The sequence below is a fragment of the Phycodurus eques genome, chromosome 13 (genome assembly GCF_024500275.1).
Source record: "Phycodurus eques isolate BA_2022a chromosome 13, UOR_Pequ_1.1, whole genome shotgun sequence".
Taxonomy (NCBI): Eukaryota; Metazoa; Chordata; class Actinopteri; order Syngnathiformes; family Syngnathidae; genus Phycodurus; species Phycodurus eques.
In genome coordinates this window covers 11,882,003-11,897,372 of record NC_084537.1, presented here as the reverse complement: position 1 = coordinate 11,897,372, position 15,370 = coordinate 11,882,003, and the positions used below count along the sequence as shown (strand labels likewise).

At 43.4% G+C, this 15,370-nt stretch overlaps 1 protein-coding gene across 1 annotated transcript in view; it reads left to right on the top strand.

Moving 5' to 3' along the window:
* The window catches only part of kcnn1a (potassium intermediate/small conductance calcium-activated channel, subfamily N, member 1a), a 71,753-nt gene that overhangs the window by 42,486 nt on the left and 13,897 nt on the right, over positions 1-15,370 (top strand). Inside the window, exons 5-7 of the mRNA XM_061695047.1 lie at positions 10,790-10,931; positions 12,384-12,494; positions 12,781-12,908. Coding sequence (XP_061551031.1) covers positions 10,790-10,931; positions 12,384-12,494; positions 12,781-12,908 — 381 coding nt within the window. The remainder of the gene's footprint in view (positions 1-10,789; positions 10,932-12,383; positions 12,495-12,780; positions 12,909-15,370) is intronic.

The following is a 15,370-nucleotide window of genomic DNA, read 5'->3' as shown; positions in this document are numbered from 1 at the left end:
ATACAAATGGATTTTTATTAAACATATATCCAAAATGTGCATGTGAGGTGCAGGTTTTATTTTTTGTCCACATGTGGTCACCACCCTCATGGTCTATTGTAGTATCTGTGACTTTGAGAACGTATGGCTTTAAAAGCCAAGGCCTGGCCTGGTGAGTGACGTGTGCTTCAGCGAATGAGAGGGTAGTTGGGTGTTGCCATCTCAGTCAGTATGTGAGTTGAGTGGCAGGGTGTCACTTGTAGCCATGGCACCTCATGTATAAATGTATTACGTGTTTCTTTCTTTTGTTTTCGTTTGTTCAGTAAACCAATTGAGCAGCTGTGTCTATCCTTGACCAGTTGTGGGAGCATTACAATACATTCAAACTAGCGGTGGTAGGCTATATTAAATTAGCTAACATCGATAGTTTGGCATGTTGGCGACCGTAGATATGTGGTTGTGGTATGCTAGTTCTACTTTGAATTACAATCCCAATTCCAATTAAGTTGGGACGTTGTGTTAAACATAAATAAAAACAATACAATGATTGGCAAATCATGTTCAACCTGTATTTAATTGAATACACTACGAAGACAAGATATTTAATGTTCAAACTGATAAACGTTATTCTTTTTAGCAAATAATCATTAACTTAGAATTTTATGGCTGTGACACATTCCAAAAAAAGCTGGGACATGGTCATGTTTACCACTGTGTTACTTCACCTTTTCTTTTAACAACATTCAATAAACATTTGGGAACTGAGGACACTAATTGTTGAAGCTTTGTAGGTGGAATTCTTTCCCATTCTTACTTGATGTACAGCTTCAGCTGTTCAACATTCCGGGGTCTCCGTTGACTATTTTACGTTTCATAATGTGCCACACATTTTCTATGGGAAACAGGTCTGGACTGCAGGCAGGCCAGTCTAGTACCCGCACTCTTTTACTACGAAGCCACGCTGTTGTAACACGTGCAGAATGTGGTTTGGCATTGCCTTGCTGAAATAAGCAGGGGCGTCCATAAAAAAGACGTTGCTTGGATGGCACCTTATGTTTCTCCAAAACCTGTATGTACCTTTCAGCATTAATTGTGACTTCACAGATGTGTAAGTTACCCATGCCATTGGCACTAACACAGCCCCATACCATCACAGATGCTAGCTTTTGAACTTTGCATCCATATCAGTCCAGATGGTTCTTTTAATCTTTGGCCCGAGGACACGACGCCCACAATTTCCAAAAACAATTTGAAATGTGGACTCGTCGGACCACAGAACACTTTTCCACTTTGCATCAGTCCATCTTAGATGAGCTCGATCCCAGAGAAACCGGCGGCGTTTCTGGGTGTTGTTGATAAATGGCTTTTGCTTTGCATAGTAGAGTTTCAAGTTGCACTTACGGATGTAGCGCTGAAATGTATTTACTGATATTGGTTTTCTGAAGTGTTCCTGAGCCCGTGTGGTGATATCCTTTACACTTTGATGTCGATTTTTGATGCAGTGCCGCCTGAGGGATCGAAGGTCACGGGCATCCAATGTTGGTTTTCGGCCTTGCCGCTTACATGCAGCGATCTCTCCAGATTCTCTGAACCTTTTGATGATATTATGGACCATAGATGATGCAATCCCTAAATTCCTTGCAATTGTACGTTGAGGAACATTGTCCTTAAACTGTTCAACTATTTGTTCACTTGTTCACAAAGAAGTCAACATCGCCCCATCTTTGCTTGTGAATGGCTGAGCAATTCAGGGAAGCTCCTTTTATACCCAATCATGGCACCCACCTGTTCCCAATTAGCCTGTTCACCTGTGGGATGTTCCAAACAGGTGTTTGATGAGCATTCCTCAAATTTCTCAGTCTGTTTTGCCACCTGTCCCAGCTTTTTTGGAACGTGTTGCAGCCATAAAATTCTAAGTTAATGATTATTTGCTAAAAACAATAAAGTTTATCAGTTTGAACATTAAATATCTTGTCATCGTAGTGTATTCAACTAAATATAGGCTGAACATGGTTTGCAAATCATTGTATTCTGTTTTTATTTATGTTTAACACAACGTCCCAACTTCATTGGAATTGGGGTTGTAGACACATTGGACATTATCTTCTTTTTTAGCTGTGGAATGATCCCAAGCTTTGGATATTCTCCGTCTTTTTCACACTTTCCTCTTGGCTTGCCGCCATCACCCCAGTTTATTATTTCGACGAGTAGTGGTGAGTGCGTCTGCAGTAATATTAGTCCGTGTGGAAAATTTGTCCGTGTGGAAAATTAATCCCTGCGAAGATTCGAGACAGAGATTTTGCTACAACTTTTTTTTCATAATGCAGTTATTTGACACCCTAGGTCACAGTTCGATGATCGACTTTGTGTTCGCGTCATTGGACTTGCGGCCACGTCTTGGACACTCAGGTGACGAGAGGGACGGAGCTGTCAACTGATCACCACCAGGTGGTGAGTTGGCTCCGATGGTGGGGGAAGATGCCGGTCCGACGTGGCAGGCCCAAACGTATTGTGAGGGTCTGCTAGGAACGTCTGGCAGAATCCCCTGTCAGAAGGAGTTTCAACTCCCACCTCCGACAGAACTTTGCTCATGTTCCGGGGGAGGCGGGGGACATCGAGTCTGAGTGGACCATGTTCCGCGCCTCCATTGCTGAGGCGGCCGACAAGAGCTGTGGCCGTAAGGTGGTCGGTGCCTGTCGTGGCGGCAATCCCCGAACCCGTTGGTGGACATCAACGGTGAGGGATGCCGTCAAGCTGAAGAAGGAGTCCTATCGGGCTTTTTTGGCCTGTGGGACTCCTGAGGCAGCTGATGGGTACCAGCTGGCCAAGCGGAATGCAGCTTTGGTGGTCGCTGAAGCAAAAACTCAGGTATGGGAGGAGTTGGGTGAGGCCATGGAGAAAGACTTCCGGACGGCTTCGAGGAAATTCTGGTCCACCATCCGGCGTCTCAGGAGAGGAAAGCAGTGCACCACCAACAGTATGTATAGTGGGGATGGGGCGCTGCTGACCTCAACTCTCGACGTTGTGAGTCGATGGGGAGAATACTTCGAAGACCTCCTCAATTCCACCGACACGTCTTCCCATGAGGAAGCAGAGTCTGGGTTCTCTGAGGCGGGCTCTCATATCTCTGGGGTTGAGGTCACTGAGGTGGTTAAAATGCTCCTCGGTGGTAAGGCCCCAGGAGTGGATGAGATTCGCCCGGAGTTCCTAAAGACTCTGGATGTTGTGGGCTGTCCTGGTTGACACGCCTCTGCAACATCGCGTGGACATCGGGGACAGTGCCTCTGGATTGGCAGACTGGGATGGTGGTCCCCCTTTTTAAGAAGGGGGTCCGGATGGTGTGTTCCAACTACAGGGGGATCACACTCCAGGGAGGAGTTCAAGTATCTTGGGGTCTTTTTCACGAGTGAGGGAAGAATGGAACGGGAGATCGACAGGCGGCTCGGTGCAGCGTTTGCAGTGATGCGGACTTTGTATCGGTCCGTTGTGGTAAAGAAGGAGCTAAGCCGAAAGGCGAAGCTCTCAATTTACCGGTTGATCTATGTTCCTACCCTCACCTATGGTCACAAGCTGTGGGACGGAAATAACAAGATCCCGGATACAAGCAGCCGAAATGAGTTTCCTCCGCAGGGTGTCCGGGCTCTCCCTTAGAGATAGAGTGAGAAGCTCGGTCATCCGGGAGGATCTCAGAGTAGAGTCGCTGCTCCTCCACATCGAGAGGAGCAAGATGAGGTGGCTGGGGCATCTGGTTCGGATGCCTCCCGGACGCCTCCCTGGTGAGGTGTTCCGGGCACGTCCCACCGGGAGGAGACACCGTGGACGACCCAGGACAGGCTGGAGAGACTATGTCTTTCGGCTGGCCTGGGAACGCTTCGGGATCTCTCCGGAAGAGCTGGATGAAGTGGCTGGGGAGAGGGAAGTCTGAGCGTCCCTGCTAAAGCTACTGCCCCTGCGACCTGACCTCGGATAAGTGGTAAAAAATGGATGGATGGATGGAGTTATTTGAATTATTCGATTAATCGTTTCAGCTCTAAGGCATCCTTCTCCAGAATATTCTTGATGTCTACTGATATTGTGAAACTTCATCAAGGAAATGGTTTTACCATCATTTCACTTACCACTTACTGTGTTAATATTTCTCACCCTCTTAAATTCATCATGAAACGCATGTATCATTAAACGGGCTCCAGTCCACATTGTATGTGCTGCTACATGCTTGCTTTGCCGGCATCATGAAGCTGTGATGTTTGTATCCTGGCAATTAAGTTTTCCTTTCTTTGAGTTGAATCTGCTCATACAATTAGCGCAAGGGGCATCGGTACGTGTTGCCAAGTGATGTCAGGCACTTGTTGAAATAGTTTATAATGTGTTTTTGTTGATGTGAATCCAAAGTGGGGGAAGATTATGGAAAGTGGCAGTAATTGCCGCAGACAGTTGCTGCAGAATGTTAAAGCAGAAACATGTGAATGTGGCTGAAGTCAACTGCTTGAAACATAAAGAAGGATGAAGTTTGGAATCTAAGTCTCAAGTATCACTCTAAATGCCGCTATTTGGAAATAGGCTAATGATTCTAAATTACCGTGTCATGGGGGTTTAACAGATTAAATGAATTAGCTCAATAAAAGGCAACCGTTTGAAAGCAAGCCATCATTTTTAACCAATCCTATAACAATTTCATTACAGGATAAAAGCCATCTGGAAATATGTTTATGTAAAATTAGAAGAATATTGAAAAATCTTTTTGCAAAGTGGCTCTGTGCTGCTGGTTTGTGTGAATGTGTGTGCATGTTGTGCAGAGTGTCTGGTTCTCTCACACCCTCCATCTTCAATGTGTTTATTTCAGCTTTCAGTCCCTTTATTACACACACTGACAGAGGAAATTAGCACTTTTTATGAAAGGGGTACAAGTGATATGAGAAATTATGTTTTTGTGATGGGGACAGATGACTAGATTAATTGATTGGTGAGGTCAGTATATTGTTTTTCCCAGCTTTTATGATGTTGACTATTTCAATGGCTACCTGACGTATTCTCATACTTAAGGCCATTATTCACAGTTGAAGTAAACGATTTGGTGCTTGATTTCAAATGGCTAAACTGTGAGATTATAGCGTGCGTCATTATGATTACAAAGTGTCTGTGAGGAAGATTTTATTAGTTGGGGTAAAGCTAGCTAGGCTCTTGTCCTTGAATAGATCTGAAGTGGTGCCAGCTCTTCTCCGTGCTATTCCTAACGTTAACACAGTATATTGAGAGCCTTAAAATACTTCTGATCAGCACCTGTTCCGCCCCTGTCTCTGTTCCCAAATGACTGTCCTTTGCTCTATTTCTCTTTTTATACAGTATGCTGCTCTATATATAAATAAGGCAATTATTAGAATAAAAATACATCTAATTGTATTTCCTATTATTCCTTGTGGTCGTGTGATACAGTGGAACCTTTAGGGTCAAACACAATTCATTCCGGTTCATTTTGGTACAATGATGGATTTGGATTTGTAAACTTTTTCCTGTTGGAAATAATGGTAATGGTAAAACCTTTATCAGCTGTAGTGACGGTGGTTTAAGTAACATTTTAACATTATAAATGTTATGAAATCATTTTAAAATAAATGACAAATAACATATTACAATGAATTAAATTAGAAATAATAAAACAATCAGTCTCAACTTTAAGGCGGCTCGGTGCAGCTCCTAGAAGCCGTCACCTTATCATGGTGGAGGGGTTTGTGTGTCCTAATGATCCTAGGAGCTAAGTTGTTTGGGGCTTCACGCCTCTGGTAGGGTCACCCATGGCAAACAGGTCCTCGATGAGGGACCAGACAAAGCACGGCTAAAAGACTCCTATGATGAAAAATATAAGTGGATCGAGGTTTCCCTTGCCCAGACGCGGGTCACTTGGGCCCGCTAGAGCCAGGCCAGGAGGTGGGGCTCGAAGGCGAGGGCCTGGTGGCCGGACCTGCACCCATGGGGCCCGGCCGGGCACAGCCCGAAAGGGTAACGTGGGTCCCCCTTCCCATGGGCTTACCACCTGTGGAAGGGGCCATAGGGGTCGGGTGCAGTGTGAGCTGGGCGGTGGCTGAAGGAAGGGACCTTGGCGATCTGATCCCTGGCAACAGAAGCTGGCTTTAGGTACGTGGAATGTCACCTCTCTGGCAGGGAAGGAGCCCGAGCTGGTGTGTGAGGTCGAGAAGTTCCGACTAGATAGTCGGACTCGCCTCCACACACGGCTTGGGCTCTGGTACCAGTCCTCTCGAGAGGGGTTGGACTCTCTTCCACTCTGGAGTTGCCCACGGTGAGAGGAAGGCGTGGGTATATTGCCCCCCGCCTCGGCGCCTGTACGTTGGGGTTCACACCGGTGGACGAAAGGGTAGCCTCCCTCCGCCTTCGGGTGGGGGGACGGGTCCTGACTGTTGATTGTGCCTATGCACCAAACAGCAGTTCAGAGTACCGACCCTTTTTGGAGTCCTTAGAGGGGGCGCGGGAGAGCGCTCCCGCTGGGGACTCCATCGTTCTGCTGGGGGACTTCAATGCTCACGTGGGCAATGACAGTGAGACCTGGAAGGGCATGATTGGGAAGAACGGCCCCGCCGATCAGAACCCGAGCGGTGTTCTGTTATTGGACTTCTGTGCTCATCACGGATTGTCCATAGCGAACACCATGTTCAACCATAAGGCTGTCCCACGTGCACTTGGCACCAGGACACCCTAGGTCGCAGTTCGATGATCGACTGTGTGGTCATGTCATCTGACTTGTGGTCGCATGTCTTGGACACTCGGGTGAAGAGAGGGGCGGAGCTGTCAACTGATCACCACCTGGTGGTGAGTTGGCGCCGATGGTGGGCGAAGATGCCGGTCCAACATGGCAGGCCCAAACGTATTGTGAGGGTCTGCTGGGAACAGTGGACAAGCGCTACACCCTCGGCAATGTCCTCGAGGGTGCATGGGAGTTCGCCCAACCAATCTACATGTGTTTTGTGGACTTGGAGAAGGCGTTTGACTGTGTCCCTTGGGGAGTCTTGTGGTGGGTGCTTCGGGAGTATGGGCTGATACGGGCTGTTCGGTCCATGTACGACCGAAGTCAGAGTTTGATTCGTCTATCCGGCAGTAAGTCGGACTCGTTTCTGGTAAGGGTCGGGCTCCGCCAAGGCTGCCCTTTGTCACCTATTCTGTTCATAATGTTTATGGACAGAATTTCAAGGCGCAGCCGAGGCGTCGAGGGTGTCCGGTTTGGTGGCCTCAGTATTGCATCTCTGCTTTTTGCAGATGATGTGGTTCTGTTGTGCGCCATCAAGCCGTGATCTCCAACTCTCACTGGAGCAGTTCGCACCCGAGTGTGAAGCGGCTGTGATGAGAATCAGCACCTCCAAATCTGAGACCATGGTCCTCAGTCGGAAAAGGGTGGCGTGCCCTCTCCAGGTCGGGGATGAGATCCTGCCCCAAGTGGAGGAGTTCAAGTATCTTGGGGTCTTGTTCACGAGTGAGGGAAGAATGGAATGGGAGATCGACAGGCGGATCAGTGCAGCTTCTGCAGTGATGCAGACTTTGTCTCGATCCATTGTGGTAAAGAAGGAGCTAAGCCGAAAGGCAAAGCACTCAATTTACCTGTCGATCTATGTTCCTACCCTCACCTATGGTCACAAGATCCCGGATATAAGCGGGCAAAATGAGTTTCCTCCGCTCTTCCTTAGAGATAGGGTGAGAAGCTCGGTCATCCGGGAGGATCTCAGAGTAGAGCCGCTGCTCCTCCGCGTTGACAGGAGCCAAATGAGGTGGCTGGGGCATCTGATTCGGATGCCTCCCTGGTGAGGTGTTCCGGGCACGTCCCACAGGGAGGGGACCACAGGGACGCCCCAGGACACGCTGGAGAGACTACGTCTTTCGGGTGGTCTGGGAATGCCTCGGTATCCCCCTGGAAGGGTTGGATGAAGTGGCTGGGGAGAGGGAAGTCTGGGCATCCCTGCTAAAGCTACTGCCCCCGCGACCCGACCTCGGATAAGTGGTAGAAAATGGGTGGATGGATGGATGAATCACCAGTGCCGTGTGAAGTTACTTTTCATGCCGAAATGCTGAGTTCCAAGAAGTCAAGTTAAAATTTGCACATGTAAACCATTTGACGTGATGAAACAGAATACAGGGGCATCAGCTCTCAGTGAAGTCAACTCTCAGTCAACTGGGTGAGTGAAACATTAAAATAAAATAGTTAAAACAGTTAAAATAACTATTTTAACAATGCAATACTTAACTTTTAGCTGAAACATTAATTAATGAATATTAAGTCAATTGGGTTAGTTCTACACATATTGCATTTTAGTTCATAAAGGTTTGATATTGATATGGTCATAAAGAACCTCGAGTCAAATGTTAATTTTAGTCTATGCTGCGGGCTGCTAAGAAAATGGATGTTCATAATTTGGACACCCTTTATTTAAACCATGCAAACTTTTTTGACCCAGCCCCCTAAAAGAATCGGAATCGAGAATCGTTTGCAACCGGAATCGAATTTAGGAACCGGAATCAGAACCGGAATCGCTCAAATTCAAACGATGCCCAACGCTATTCATGACCCTGGTTGGACTGGTTGGTTGGACTCATGGCTTAAATGTGCAAACTTCGACCTTATATTCGACGTTAGAGGTTCCACTGTCGATGATTTTCGCTGCTGTGTTAGAGTAAGTTGAATGTAAGAATGTAATGAATATACTAGTGATCAAGTTAAGCCCCCTGTCAGCTATCAAAGGGCAGCTGGTGAAATGTTGAGATGCAGGTAAAAGAGACAATGGTGTCATACTCAGTGAGCACATCCGGTACTGTGCCACTTTTTACAAATGATCCATCTGAGAAGACACACTTCCTGCTTCCAAGTGGTAGTACTGCAATATTTCTCAGAGGTCCTCTCTCCAAACGGACACCGGCTTTCCCCACCTGCTCTCAATATACTGCCTCTGAAGCATGCATGATACAAACATCTTTTTTTTTTTACTCCTGCATGGTATTGAAAAGACTGCTTCTCTGCATGTCATCAATGAAGCCTGAATCCCACGGACTGCACTTTTTTGTCATTCTGAGAAGAACAAAAGTGCTCCTCTTTCATTTTGGAGCATGAAAGGAAACAGGGCGAGTGGACATTTTAAGAACTGGCGAACAGATGGTTTGACTTGTTACCTGATTGCAATGTGCTGCCTGGGAGGAGAAAAAAAACAAACCCAACATTTTGACGTTGAATAGATTTTTATAGGTTGTATTCCAGTCAGTGCTTGTGTTGTAAGCTAATTAAGAGAGTGGGGGCTGGGGCTAATTATTTGGACCATTTTGAGTGCACGTGCTGGGTCACTGCTGGAGTTTGAATTTGCAATTTATATCAGTCTGGGCTGAATTCATTTTAGAACATCTTCAGGCAAATCCCATGAAATTAGATTGACATACATTGTCTTGTCAGGAGGATGTTAGGTAGCCGTTGTCCCAAAGTGTTTAATAAATATTTAATTTTCTATCCCAAATTGAATCATATCTGATCTCCTCCTAGACAGCCCATTGGGAATGATCAGCCGAGTTGAATGGGGGTGGGCGGATGAGGCAGATTTGCCTCAGTAAAAGGTATGGGAATGTCATCATCAATGCAGCTTTGTACAGTGTGTCTTTTTCTAAAATATCTTTGCATCTTCACAGTGGGCCTTTGGACTGTCAATTCAAGCATGGCTGTCACCTATTTTCAGCAGGCAACATAATTAGGAGTGAAAATGGAAATTCCATTTTCAAACCTTGCTGGGGGCAGCATAAACCCCATGGTGGTAGATTTACAGGAAACGTGTGAATATGGCAGCTGTCTAATTGAATGCAGAAGTGCATTTATTTTGGGGATCAACTGACATTACATTAATGTTTGGTTGTCATGTTCAATTCCAGTTTGACCTGCGGTGTTCCTCATTTTATAGCAATATTCTGTGTCGCTTGTCATCTCATTGATTCTTTTACGTTGTACATTTCAACAGCAATAATCAGTCATTTGGCCTGTTTCTGAATGCTCCCTGGTTTCATTCATCTCACCAACAGTCGCTGAACTTGAAATACGTTTGGTGCTTTTGTTTTCTCCCATTTCATCACATCATGTGACTGAGTACATGTCACGTTAAATTTCCCTACTTTTAAATAGGGATGCACCGATACCACTTTTTTCAGACAGTGTACGAGTACAACTACTTTTGAGTACTCGCTGATATCGAGCACCGATACCTGGCAATGCCATTAAATTTTGCAAATGTGATGATGTTTTATTTTAATCAAATATTGCTAAACTAAACAAAAGCTTTTACTGAACATATCATATGTTTCACTCAAATATACCACTTTTTAATGTAACAACACGAACCGAATAAATCCCATATTACAAAACAAAATGAATCATTGCTGTGATCATTTAGTGTGCTAACTAAAGCATTCCAATGCAAACTTTAATTCCCTTATCAATCAATTTTATAATACTGAAAACACACACACACGGCTGGCACGGCTCCTACCTGGAAGCTATTATGTAGCATCGGTACGTACAGTATCTGAGAATTTGTACGAGTAGGCTTCCTATAACTGGTAACGGGATCAGATTGGTGCATTTCTACTTTTGAACATGTTTCTCCATCAACCTTTTTGTGCATTTTTGGATTGTAGGGTTTCATAGAATACCATGACACCTCCGCGATTTCCACACCAACCATCTCCTAAGCACCTTTATTCAGCATGCTCACCTTCCACAAACTGTGTCCAGTCTTACTCACTGCGTGTCTTCCACCTCTGCTCATCTTTCTTACCTCAGGTATCATGACAAACAGGAAGTGACCAGTAACTTTCTGGGAGCTATGTGGCTCATCTCAATTACCTTCCTCTCCATTGGCTACGGGGACATGGTACCACACACGTACTGTGGGAAAGGCGTGTGTCTGCTTACAGGGATTATGGTAGGTTCCCTTTTTCAAAGGCTGCTTATACATTCATTATTTTCTCATTAAATAAGCACAGGTTGTACTTTCTACAGGCTTAACTGAATGAATTACTCCAAAAAGCAATACAGCTTGATGTCATATGTACTTTACTGAAACATTAGCTACTGTAGACCTGTTCTGTTTGTTTTCACTAAAGTGTCTTGAAAGTGTCTGCATTTATTTAATTACAGTGAATGGTACATTCCCACAATGATTAAATACAAGAACAGAAATGCCATATACTGTACTTTATGCTCACAGGTCACAATATTATGTAAACCTTCGCAATCGGTTGTATGAAACACGACTACAGTCCCACTCACATAGAGGAGGAAAATTAGAAGAGACATTTTTCCAAGAAAAGAGTTATGATGTCAGAAAAGGTTGCTTGGTCTTAAAGTGCTATACAAATTGACAAAATATTACGAGAAAATAAATATTGTTAGAAAAATAGTTGTTTTTCTTCGAGGAAAAAAAGTAGTAAAACTATGAGCATAAAGTCATAAAATTACATGAAAAATGCTGTAATGTTGCAATGAAAAAAAGTCGTATTTTGTGTTTAGAAAAAACAATTTAATGCTACGATTTTAATATAATACAATGACAGTACTGCCACATGAATCGAAATAAAACAGTCTAAGAGTTGTGGTCGCTGCCCTTTTCTAGAAATCTACCCTATATTAATAGTAACATGATTAACATTTCTGGTTCAATGGACCACACAAACACATACCCAACTAAAGACACAAAAATGTGCACCATCACAAACGAAATCCTTTCATACTAATGTAACAAAACATTTACTATTTCATTGTTTCTGAAACTTAAACTGAAACTTGATATTTGGAAAATTACAAAATTGATTTCCCAGGTAATCTATAAGCTTTTAGCTTCAGCCCTAAGTGTTTCGGCCAGCTTCATGGAATTACTTTATATTTGGGTATCCTTGCAATTCGGTGGATGATCATAATGCTGCCCAAATAAATTCCAATCAAATCAAATGCTATTACTTTTTCGATGAAATTATAAGATTTTTCTCATAATTCTATTACTTTTTTATACAGTTCTTTTATATGATGTCATTAGGCTATTCAGGTGTGCCTAATTTTGTGGCTGGTGAGTTTTTATTTTTGATTTCCTATTATGTAGTCTCCAAACTGCTGACTATTGTTGTATATCCCATATAGCACCACTACATGCATTGTTGTGCAGTTCCACGATGTGATTTGCCACAAAGTTAGCTTCAGATCTCCTACTTAGTCATTTGTTATCGTTTTGATGGGGATTTTACAAGCCGCCTCTAAGGGCAGTTGTTTCTTGTGTCATAATGTTTGATTACGATTGCTTATGGGCGTGGTGAGGTTAATAAATTCCTCAAAGACATGTCCCACCATATGTTGTCAGTCTGACCGTATCTTTGTGGAACAGGGAGCTGGCTGCACTGCACTTGTGGTTGCAGTGGTGGCCAGGAAGCTGGAGCTGACCAAGGCAGAGAAGCATGTCCACAACTTCATGATGGATACACAACTCTGCAAACGAGTAAGTGATCAACCAGCGGCTATTATAAAAGTAGTTATACATCTGGAACTGGACAATTACAAAAATAAAATACAGTTGGCGAATGACATCCACACAGCAGGCGTTTGACCCATGCAAAAAAAAAAAGCACTTAAAGCAATTTGCTGCCACGGAAACACTGCGTTATCGGGAAACGTTTTGAGGCGCCATTTATACTGCTTTTTTTTTTTTTTTAATCGAACCACAAACAACATTTCATATCCGTCAGACAGTGTGTAGCGTCACAGTGTGTTTCCTCATTTCACAGGTGAAGAACACAGCTGCCAATGTACTCAGGGAAACATGGCTCATCTACAAACACACCAAGTTGGTCAAGAAGATTGATCACGCCAAGGTGCGGAAACACCAACGCAAGTTTCTCCAAGCCATTCACCAGTAAGTCCCGTGTTCATATCATGAAATATTATTATTCGCCAGCAGCCACCAAATGAGACTCACTCAGTGTACCACCAAAAAATGTTGAAATCCGTACAATACCCAATCTTTGTGGTAGAAACTATTTAAAATGAATTATAAATAGCTCCACTACATTACCCAATTCCTGTGATTTTTCAGGTGCATACACACACACACACACACACAGACACACTACAATCTAGTGAAATGGTCGCCCCCGTACCCCCCTTCCTCTGGTCCCTTTTCCCACCAACCCCCCTTTGACCTTGTGCTTATAGTGAGAAGTGTGAAGGTATCAGTCGTTTGGTGAATGTCGTGGGGTTAAAACTGTACTGTGTTCTGTCTTTGTTTTGCTCTATCACCGCAGAGCTCAGAAGTAAGTTGAGTCTTCTATGTATCCTCCTTCTGTCTCCTCAACATCCTCCTCTCTCCTCCATGTCTGCCTTTGACATGCATGAACAGAGTGTGTGCTGCCAAAATAAGAACGAATAAAAAAAAAAAAAAAACAATTTTAAATAAAATAAAAAAATAAATAAATAAATACACCGGAATTGTTTTTGGTTTTCTCTCAAGTCGGTGTTGCTTCTCTCTCTCTCGCCGCCATGGTCTCTTGAATCGAATGAAACAAAAATGAGCGTCCACGTTTTGCCACCGGAGTCGATCGTGGAGGCTTGCCTGGGGAGAGAGTGTGAAAGACAGAAAAAAAAAAAAAAAGCATCTTCCAGAGAATGAGCTTGAGCTTTGTTGGCCAGCGGTTCATTTTCATCTCCAACATCTTGTACTATGTTTGCCCATGATTAATATAGCTGCTCTGGAGGCTATATTAACCTGCATCAACAGAATCATTGTGCACGCCCACTGATTTGTCAACACACACAAACAAACACAGCAACACGCATTTGCTGTAGTTCTAATGACATTGAATTGGTTGCTGTTGTTTTACGGTTAATATATTTTTTTCTTCCAACGCTGTCAATGACATTGGTACTAGTACAGAAAGACAACAAGCAATTTGATTTTTTTTTTTTTTTTTTTTTATAAAAAGTCCACACACAAAAAAGACATACAAATATACAGTAATCAGGATTCACTTTGACTCACAATTTAATTTGGCTGGTGTAGGATTCATTTTGGGCTTTTCTAAGCTCCGCATCCCTAAAAAAAATGGAGTATGTTCTCACACCTCCTACAAACGTAACATCTTATTTGAATATGAAGATGTCAAAATGTGTACATTTTTCCTGGCTGCATTTTAAAGCGCCAAATCCAAATGTTACCACTAACCTTTGGGACCTAGGTATTGAATGATTACAAATGTTTTGTAGTCGACTATAATGTGATGAATGTCAATGAGGTCATTGAAATTTTTTCAGTACAGTACCACAGTAACCTTTTTTTGTGCTTAAGATGCGGTTTCTCTGAAAGAAACTCACCATCATACTGAATGTAATTAGTGAGAGTATTGAGCATGTTTTTCTCTTCAAGGAGCCGGTCTCATCTTGTGCTCCTTAATGTAACGTGTTGTAAGACAGGACATTGTAGCCTGGCTAAAAAAAAACAATATGAATTCCTCTGTTTGACTGTTTCTATTCCACTTGTGTTTTTATTTTGTTTGAGGATAGACTTGCATATTTTGTAAGTTGGCCAAGAGATGCCAAAAACAAATGATTAGCGATTCGTCAATTTCAAGCTTTAAAAGTCAATGTAAAATCAGTAGTAAAGTTGACTAGTCGATTAATCGGTTCAACCCCTAGTGACTGCTGAGCTCGTAAATTTTTAGACTGGGCAAAAATCCACACAGACACACTCTTGCTGAAAGTCCATCTCCATATTTTCACTTCCTGCCAATGTATTGGCCAGGTGTCACCATAATTTTGTCTACATAGTGTAAAAGCAGAAACACATTCAAGACATTTTGAGCAGTCACACACAGCTCCCGTGAAGCGATTTGCACATGAATAAAAGCCACTGAATGACATCTTGTCTCATAACTTGCTGAACAGGGAAATTCCTCCCCTCACACATCCAGGTGATGGCCAAATAGCACCACTGCCAACAATGACACATTATTCAAATCAGCGGTAACAGTGTTGTCAGGTACTTCTTCAAAGACAACAACTTGTGTATCACAGCAAAAGTAGTGTATGTACAGTATGGAGGCAAAGCAATGACATTTGACATCTCATTTCAGGCCCCATTTGTGGCATCCACATAAAAACACATCATTTACAAAGACACACATTTCATTGTGTGCACACCACTCACAGTCACTGCACGCTTGCAGAACAAAATGTTGTTGTTGTTTTGTTTTTTTTAATTCCTGGCACTGGATTGGGTGTAGCAGTGAGAATGGGCATGCCATCGTCTTATTTTTGGGTGATAACTGATGAGAATGTTTTGATTTCAAACAGATTTGAAGGGTGCTCTAGAATGGAAGCATA